General features: G+C 51.6%; 1 protein-coding gene across 3 annotated transcripts in view; it reads right to left on the bottom strand.

The window, feature by feature from the left end:
* Positions 1 to 4,815: 4,815 nt before the first annotated feature.
* Positions 4,816 to 9,727, bottom strand: part of FHDC1 (FH2 domain containing 1) — a 44,007-nt gene continuing 39,095 nt past the window's right edge. For all 3 annotated transcript variants that reach the window (XM_053582985.1, XM_053583003.1, XM_053582995.1), the window contains one exon: positions 4,816 to 9,119. In XM_053582985.1, the coding sequence (XP_053438960.1) occupies positions 7,119 to 9,119 (2,001 nt within the window). In that variant the 3' untranslated portion in view covers positions 4,816 to 7,118. The remainder of the gene's footprint in view (positions 9,120 to 9,727) is intronic.

The raw sequence follows: 9,727 nt of genomic DNA, 5'->3' as shown, positions 1-9,727 counted from the left end.
GCAGGGGTTTGGGAAAGGGCTGAGAGCAATTAGGCATGTTATCCAGCTGCTTACCTAATGACTCTTCTATTGTACTGGAGTACAATTGTACTGGACTCTTCTATTGTACCTTGAACTTGGGAGTAGGAGGCCCTGAGGGGGTGGAGAGGCTGACTGTACCACTGCCTCTGTTTCTCAGCAGTGCTGAAGAAGTGTGCCCTGCAGGCAGCCCACCTCTTCCGTCTCCTCCCTGGGGGATGAATCAGCCTTGGGAAAGAAGCAAAGAAGAGGTGACTGGCCGAGCTGATGTCTCACTCAGCCCTAGCTGAATGAAGGCACTGTTCTCTTTGCTGGGGCAACTTTCAAAGCTGAACCATCATTTTCATCCAAATGTTGCTCAAACCCCTTCTTCTGCATTTGCCCAAACTGGCAAAATGTTTGTTCTTAAAAATAGCAGAATGGTCCAGATTCTTTCACCAAACAGACTGATGGGGAGCCATTTACAAACGGGTAAAGTGAAGAGGTTAATTATCCTACTCAGACAGCTTTGGGAAGAATCAGGCTCAAGCCTCCTTCCACAGAGGGCTTCCACATCCTAAAACAGGGTGGAGGCAGGGGAGCTGTCTTCCCACACCCCTTCCTGCCTGTGAGCCTCTGGCCTGCACTGAGTCAGCACCCTGGAGAGCTGCGCCCCACCCCCTTCCTAACCGGTGAGGTCAGCACAGATGCTGGCAGGTCAGGGCCCAGCACACAGCAAGGGGGAAGGAGCTGCAGTCACCAGTCAAAGTCCCTAAAAACAGAGTTGAAGTGATCCTCATAAAGGCGTGGAACAGGGTTGCAAAGAGCAGATTCACGGACAAAAACTTAATGTGGGCAACCAGAGATGGTGGAGGTCGTGGCATTGTTCAACACTTCTTAGCAATTTTTTTCATATACACTAAGTTATAATCTTTCTAAAGGGCAGCCATTGCAAGACTCAAGTGAAGTGTCACTTCCGATGTCTCCCTTGAGTCATTCTTATGGAAGTACTGAGAGCTCCAGACTCGCAGAAGTGGGCAAACACACAATTGAAGAAGCGTGCCATGGCATCATCCTAGCACCCAGCAACCTCAAACTTCTGGGCTCAAGTAATCTTCATGCCTCATGCAGTCCCGAACACCTGGGACTATAGGTACCTGCCACAACGCCCAGCTAGTTTTTCTATTTTTAGTAGAGATGAGGTTTCGCTCAGGCTTGTCTCAAACTCCTGAGCTTAAGCAGTCCATCCTCTTTGGCCTCCCAGAGGGCTAGGATTACAAGTTACAGGTGTGAGCCACCGCGCCCAGCCCATGGAGGGGCTTCTGCTTTAAGGTCCAAGTTAGAGCAACTCCTCAGGTTTCCATGAGGCAGTTCTCCTTCTCACTGGGTGCTGAGTCTCTGCATGGCTTGCTCAAGGTGAAACGCACCTACATTGCCCCATTGTTGGCTCCAAGAGGGCCCTAGCTCAGAGAACAAGCTCATTAGCCTGCATCCAAGTCCTGGAATGCTTACCGGCCAGCCTCCTGGCCTCTAGCCATCACACTGGTTTTCAATAGCAAGAATAAATGAATCTTGGGAAGCTGTGTAGTGTGCAAACATAGGGGCCCATTGGAAAGATTCTGACTTGGCAGGTCTGGGGTAAGACCAGGAATCACCAGCCCCAGGGTACAGAGTGCTCTAAGTCAGGAGGCACTGAGGAAAGCTCCCCACCTGCAGTGAAAATCCCAAGAGGTGGCCCGCTTGCCCAGCTGGTGGCTAGCCTTGGCTCATCATGACCATGGCCATACAACCTCTGCCATCTTCTCATTGGTTATCCAGGAGGCTAGGGGCCGAACACAAACTCCCTCCTGAAGAATTGAAAGCAGAAGGCAAGCACACTTCTGTTGGGCCAGTGTACTATTAGGAAGAACATACAAAAGATAGTTGCAGTTATAGAAATGGATCCTATTTCCTGGGGATGGGAACCCCTGTGTCTGCCTCTACATTCAGGCTGAGGGATTGATCTCAAGAGTGGAGAGGTCTTTCCTTCTCCAGCAGTGAAGAGTGAGTGACCATTATTAGTTCACTGGTTGTGTCTTAGCCTCTACTTGATGCCACATAAAGTAAAGGAGAAAGTTCCTTGCACCTTGCGCTTTCCCCCAGAAACACTGCTGTGAGCTTCTGTTCCACTACCAGTGCCTTGGTCCAGTATACCTGGTGTCTTCATTCATTCTGGCTGCTGTAACAGAATGCTATAAGGTTAGGGGCTAACAGACATCAGAAATTTACTTCTCCCAGTCTGAAGCTGGGCAGTTTAAACCAGGGCACTGACCGAATCATTGTGTGGTGAGGGCCCACTCCCTCGTCCAGAGATGGTAACTTCTTGATGCATCCCCACATACTTGAAGGGGTCAATGAGCTTCCTTGGGCCTTTTTTTTTATAAGGGCACTAATCCCATTTATGAGGGCTCCATGCTTACAACCTAATCATGTTCCAAAGTCCCTACCTTCTCAGGGGTTAGGGTTTCTGAACAAATATTCAGAACATAGCAGTTGGATTTAAATAGGTTTCTAATGGGCTGTGTTGGAAACCTACCCAACAGGCATGGAGCCATTGCTTTGGAAAAGTGCATTCTGAACTCCTCAAGTCTAATTGCAAGCAAACTTAGGGAACGTCCGCCCTTGACTGCCCTTGAATGTTCCCATAGGCAAAACCCAGTACCTGATTCTAAGAGCCTGGTATGAATCCATTGGGGGGACTTCAAGCAGACATCCTTATTGAGAAGCTCAGGTGCCTCTACTCAATAGGGGAATGGTCAGGGATGCCAGGCTCCGGGTGGGCCCTGAGGAAAGGGGCCATGAATGAGCAGACTGTGAATGCTGCTTGGGGCCATGACCTTCTTGCAGTGTTCAGTTGTCCTACCAATCAACCAGGAAATCAAAAGTCCCATCAGGGCCCCTTCTGGGCAGAACTGTGGGCCAGAAGACAAAAAAACATTTTCTTAAAAGGTAAGAATGTTACTCTTATCTTCATTTAGATGACTCAGTGAGCCATAGGACATTTTAACTGGATAACATTAGTGGGTGCAACAGCCCCCAAAGAGAGGTTGCTCCAGGTTATGTTTTCAACTCCGCCACAGACTCAGTCTGAGCTGTGCTTTGTTTCCCTGTTTCCCCAGAAATGCTTACGAGGGTGGTTAAGCATGTCTGCTGTACCCCTTTGGTTTTGTTCATGCCCACAGACCAAATCACTCTAAGAAGCACTTACAGAGCGACCAGATGCAATTTTCCTTATTTGAATTTGCTTTATAAACACATATACAATGCTTGTAGTGTTTGGGGACACATGCCAAAAAAAATTTAAAACTTCTTTTTTTTTTGCAGGCTGGTGCATGAAGAAAAAGTATAATAAAGAACTAAGGTGGGCAGTGCCTATGGCTCAAAGGAGTAGAGCGCCGGCCCCATATGCTGGAGGTGGCGGGTTCAAGCCCAGCCCTGGCCAAAAATTGCAAAAAAAAAAAAAAAAAAAAAAAAAGAACTAAGAACAAAGTTTAAGTTTCAGTAGAAATTTCATGGGTGGCACCTGTGGCTCAGTGAGTAGGGCGCCAGCCCCATATACTGAGGGTAGCGAGTTCCAGCCCGGCCCCAGCCAAACCGCAACAAAAAATAGGCAGATGTTGCGGCAGGTGCCTGTAGTCCCAGCTACTTGGGAGGCTGAGGCAAGAGAATTGCCTAAACCCAAAAGCTAGAAGTTGCTGTGAGCTGTGATGTCACAGCACTCTACAAAGAGTGACAAAGTGAGATACTGTCTCTAAAAAAAAAAAAAGGAGAAACTGCAAAATGTCAGTACTGTCAGATCGCAAGAGAGGAGAAAGACACTGTATCCTTCAGGGCAGAAGTTTACTTTGTACACCTCAGAAGATGAATAGTTCTTTCAGAGTATTCTGGGGCCTCCCAGGCCACACACATATGTATAATCTTGAATGAGCAATTAGTAAATGGTGGCCCCTTTGGTTCAATGAATGTCTGTGGGAGGAATGGAACACAGGTCCCTTGTGAAAGCCATAAAATAAAAGTGTAAAAAGAAAATTACTTGACACCACCAGGAAAATAAAAGCTTTTTTTAGGGGTGGAGTTATGTTAATAACCCCCATCTGGTGTCCCAAATTGTTTGCAACACAGGAACACAGGCAAAACCAGGTTTTAAATGCCTGAGGTTTAAGTAGCAGCTCACAAGAACATCAGTGACTCTCATGTTGATATCTGGCCCAGGGATATTCCTCTAAACCACTTCACATACAATAGGAGACTAGCTTAGGGCTAAAACGTTATATAAAATCACATGTAAGAGGTGCATCTGATGTACAATCCCCCTTTCTTTTCAAATATGCACCAACACTGCCTTTCAAATAAAGCAACACTTCCTTCTCTCTCTATTCATTCCTGAGCCAGTCACACAGGTGAGCTGTGATTTCCTAATGGTATCCTGAGCCAGAACGCAGGGCACCCGGGAGCAGATCCAGACTTGCCAGGCTCACAGAGATTACACAAAGCTCGGCCCGAACACTCCATCAGTGGCCTGCGTGTCAGGCGCATGCTTGCACCCCCACAGGTCTGGGGCGAGGCCACTCCCTAGGTCCTCAATTATGAGCAGGTTCTGCTACCAAGACAACACAGGGCCAACAGCCTCATTTTGGCTCTTAAGGACAAGACTGCTATATACCACCACTCCCTGGCTTCCTGTATCCCAGGTTCTCTCTGAACAGGAAATTAAATAGTCTCTCAGCAGGACCACACAGACACAGCCACGGAAGAAGCCAACATAAAATACAACTTCCTTAAACAGGAATTTATTAAACTACATGTTACGTAAAAGAACATATAAATGGACCTTTAAATACATTCATTTCATCTGAAACAAATTTACATGACACCTATTTACACTTCTCCATCGTATATTTAAATTATTTTTCCAAGCTTACTACCAATAAAAGGTAATAGAATGATCACCTGCTCACACAGATGCATACTGAAGTTGTCCACAGGGCTAAATAAAGCACCACTTTCTAGGAAACTCAGCTTATTCAATTTTACAGCAACAACTCATCCCAAAGGTGCTTTTTTCTGAGCTGTCCTTGAAATGAGGCCTTTGGTATGGAGATGCCTGAGGTTCATTGTAAGAAGCTGACCCAGGGCAGAGACAGGTCCTTGGTTGTTTACCTGCCTTGGATTCTTGGAGTTGGAAGGACTCTTAGAGACCATCATGCCTCAGGTCTATAGACTGGGAAACAGAAGTGAAAGGGCAGGAACTGAGAGTCAGGGTCCCGCTAAGGGGTCCTGACCCCTCCATTATTCACAGTCCACAAACGTTATGACCTCTTTTCTCCATTTCCAGCCCACCCATGTTTTAAATATCTTTGTTTACTTGGCTGAACACACGATGTCTTGAGATGTGAGAAGTAGCTCAGGATTCCCACAAGCATCTTTGCAGAGCCTTGGAAATTTCCACCCAGGGCTGGTTTTACAAGAGGTTGTGGTCAGGCATCTTACTTCTTCAACCATAACATTCACCTTTAGAACTTAGCTGACTTCGGAAGTTCAGAGTTTCCAATTAATTTGGACAAAAGGTAACATTCTATAGGATGGAGACTGTAACGGATTCACCACAAGTGCATTTTATTTGCCTAAGTCCATCCACTTATCAATGTTGGATCTATAATGAGGTTTCACAAATAAGTAGCCCAAAGTGGGGAAAAATAGGCAAGGGGGTAAGTTTTTTTGTTTTTCTTTTTTGCAGTTTTTGGCCGGGGCTGGGTTTGAACCCACCACCTCCAGCATATGGGGCCAGAGCCTTACTCCTTTGAGCCACAGGTGCCGCCCAAGGGGCAAGTTTTAAAAAACAAAAATCTTGCAAGTACCTCCCCATTTTCCAATTTACTTCAGAGAGAAGTAGTGAAATGGGCATTGCGTAGAAAAATACATTTTTAAACCCTTTCTTTTAAGCGAAGCCTGATTTTCCCCCCTAAACTTTTCCTGATTGATGATGTACATTCTTCTGAAAGCATTTTTTTCTTTTATTTTTTGTCTGCTTTAAATAATAATAAAATAACCTGATTTGGTTTTTATCAGGACTTAAAAACCACTGTACTAAGAAAGAGATGACAATATTAAAAAGATGAGGAGTGGGGAAGGGCTCTCTCTAGACCACATTACAAAAGAAGGGCTGGGACCAGGTGAAGAGAGATAAAAGGCAGCAGCCAGCCTGGGAGACAGAGGGTTATTCTTCCCTGTAACTAGAGTAAACACTGGTCATAGCAGCCTTCATTTGGTTTTATAACAGATACACAATTGGAGAAACACAAGTGGAAAGATGTGCTCAGCTGAACCTCCTGATGCCGTTCCATTAAAATATGGCACATTTACATTCCCAGAACCCAGCCTTCTACTGAGGCTGCTGCCCACCTGCAGGGGAGCTTGCCCTGCAATCATGCAGCTCCAGGGCCTCATTGCCCATGACACCCACATGGGCATCTGCTTTCTGTCCACCTGAGTCCAACTTTCCCTCTAACCCTCACCCAGAATCACACCAGGAGAATGAACAGCCAGAAAGTCTTCAAGGAGGTGGAGCCAATTACAGGATACACAAGGGCTTTCGGAGAAGTCCAGTTGCCAGCAATGGACTGGGTGTGGGCAGGTGAAACCCTGAGTCCAGAGAACACAGAGTGATAAAAATATCTTCATATTAAGGATATATATATATATTCCCCCCCAGGCATTTCTTTCATCTGCAAAAGGAACCGACTAAAACCTTTAATTTTTATAATATTAAAAAATAAGTATAAAAACTGGCTAGAAAAAAAATTTTTTTTTAACTTGTTGCTGTCACCTTACATGTCTTGAGGGAAGGAGTTAGGGTCAGGGCCCTGGGTGTGAGAGGGGTGCTGGCCTCACAGTCGGCAGAGCAGGCTGCAGACCCCAGGCTTCCCAGACTGTCCCCTCAGTGACCTGAGGGTCAGCAGACAGCCCCAGTGGGTTGCTCTATGTGTAGCAAAGACATTCGGGATGCGCCTTCCCCGCCCTCAACCCAAGTCAGTGCTTCCATCCTTGAGTTCCAGCGGGGGCAGAGACAGGACAAGCACCCTTCATTTTCGCAAGGGACTGAGGATTTTCCCCAGAGTGGTCCGATTGGAGTCCTTCAGTCTGAGGGAGGCCCTGTCCCCAGCCCCTCTGCCTTTTGGAGAGGCCTCCGCGTGGGCTCCGGGGCTCTCGGCAGGCTCCGGGTAATTCCTGGGGACCCGGACGCTGCTGGCCCGCTTCAGGGTCCCGCTGTCCTTGAGGGTGGCGCCCTCGGGGCCACCCTTCACCCTCAGCTGCCTCTGCGACAGTGTCCGAGTGATGCCGGGGGCTCTGGCCGCAGGAGGGGCATCAGTCCTCAGGCTCCGAGATGAGGAGGCCACGGTGTTTCGGGCAAAGCTCGGGACAGGGGGCGGCAACCGGGGGACGCTGGGGATGGGCGGCGTCTTGGGCTGTTCTTCGGGGCTTTCGCGGTCCTGGGAGTGGGAGCGGCAGATCTTGTCTTCCTCCGGCTTCGGCCTGGGGACGTTCCTGAGAGGCTTGGCGCTGGGCTTCCTGAGCGACCCCCCGCGCAGCAGCGGCGGCTCCTTCCCGGGCCGGGCGCCCCCCGCGCTGCCCCCGCGCGGTGACCTCTGCTCCTCGGCGGCCGCCCGGGTCCCCGCGGAGGGCCTCCTGGGCGACGTGTCCTTGGTGCCCCTCACGGAGCTCCGGCGCGACCACAGTGTGTCTGTGCCGCCGGGGGCGTCCCCGGGGGGCGCGCGACCCTGCGGCTCCGGCCGCTTCCAGCCGCCCGCGGCCCGGCCGGCCTTGGAGAGCGGCACGACCTTGCGCATGGTCGCGCTTTCCGACGCCGTCAGCGTCCGCACCGGCCGGGGCGCCGGGGCCTGGCCCCGCCGGACGCCACCGGGCCTGGGGGCCCCCGCGGCCGCCTCTCGTAGGGAGCTTCTCTTTGGTGCCGTAATGTCCTTGCCTTTGGCGGGGCTGTCCCTGGGAAGGCCACCCTTGCAGCTGGGCTCGCTCTTCACCGAGAGCGGATCAGGAGCCTCCGGAGCGGGGGTGGAGGCTGCGCGGGAGGACACCTGGCTGCCGCCGTTCTCCGCGGCCCCGGAGGACACCGAACCGTCCCCTTCGCCTCCTCCCTCTCGCTCCCCCGCCGCGGCTCTGGGGTCGGTCCCCTCTGAGCAGTCCAGGGTTAGCGAGCAGTCTGTGGTGTCCGACAGGTAGAACAGAGGCCCAGGATCCTTGTTCTCAGTGTCGCCGCTACCCGCAGACCCCAGGGCCGCATCGCCGGGCTCCTCAGGGGCCACGCTGAGAGCGCCCTGGTGGCCGGCACCGAGGGGCTGGGGGCGCTCTTTCTCCGGAGACCCTATCTCCTCTGGGCTGGAGTCATTCGAGGTCAGCCGGGACGTCTCCTCCGGGATCTTGGGACCCTGGAAATTGAACTGGGCCAGCCCAGTCACCAGCTCGTGCTCCTTGATCCCCAGAGCCAGCGGGGGGAGCGGAGGGGACCGAGCCTGACCCAAGCCCACAGGCTCACTGTACCTCTTTCGAAGGAGGCTGTGACTCCCGCGCAGAGCCCGCGGGGAGGCCCAGGAGGCCTCCTCACGCTGGGCAGCGGTAAGTGGGGCTTCCTCCCGGCCCTCCGAGGCCTGAGGTTTGCGCACAAAGTCGGAGTTGCGGTCCCTCGGCTCCGCAGGCTCCATCCAGGCTACCGTGGGCCGGTTCTGCCAGGAGCTGCTGCTCCGGGGCAGGCTGTTGAACCTGTTGGACTCCTCGGGGCTGCTGGTGGAGCTCTCCAAGAAGGTCAGTAGTTCCCGGTCGGCGGAGACGCCCAGGGAGAGGCGCGAGCGGCGGGAGTTGGGGGGCCGATACGAGGGGCTGATGGGCCTGGGGTGCAGGAAAGGGGGCAGGTCTTCTGCACCCTTCTGGGTCAGCAGCAGCACATCGTTCTCACTGCTGCTCCGGCCAAACCCCCCAAGCTCCCCGACTGCCCAGGAGCGCCGCTTCTGCTCCAACTCCTTCAGCCGCTGCAGCTGCCTCAGCTCCTGGACCGCACGGTCGTGGTTGTCCTGAATGAGAGGTGAAGAGAAGCCCGAAGATGCATGAAACCCGTGGGACAAAGGTGCGATTCTAGAGCCACCTACCCATGTAGCCACCTACCCACCTCCCCTACACTGAGATTGGGGAGGCTCTCCAAAGCTGACCCAGGGATACTAGGCCTGGCTCCGACAATGTGCCCACAGTTTGCATCTGATCCTCGGTCCGGACGTCAGCTACCCAGCTGTCCGCTCAGTGTGGGCTGTGATTCCGCATAAAGTGCTGAGACCTCAACTGCGAGGAAAGTCAGCTTGGGGTCTTAGTCTAAGACAGAGGATTTCTTTTTTTTCTTTTTTTTGGCCAGGGCTGAGTCTGAACCTGCCACCTCCAGCATATGGGACCGGCGCCCTACCCACTGAGCCACAGGTGCCGCCCAAGACAGAGGATTTCTAGCAAAGTGCTATCATCGGCAGTGGCAGAGGGAAAATACTGTGAGTGTTTAAAGAGTGAGCCTCAAATTGTGCTTCTGTGTTGTGCGGATCTATCCGCACTTGTGTACACCTTCAGGTGCAGCACCCACTACTTAACACTTTGGATATATAATGTGTATTACAGATTAAGAGATGACTTTCAACTCTGT

This window comes from Nycticebus coucang, chromosome 1 (genome assembly GCF_027406575.1).
Source record: "Nycticebus coucang isolate mNycCou1 chromosome 1, mNycCou1.pri, whole genome shotgun sequence".
NCBI lineage: Eukaryota > Metazoa > Chordata > Mammalia > Primates > Lorisidae > Nycticebus > Nycticebus coucang.
The sequence above is the reverse complement of the archived record's forward strand: the minus strand, read 5'-3'. Positions and strand labels throughout refer to the sequence as shown.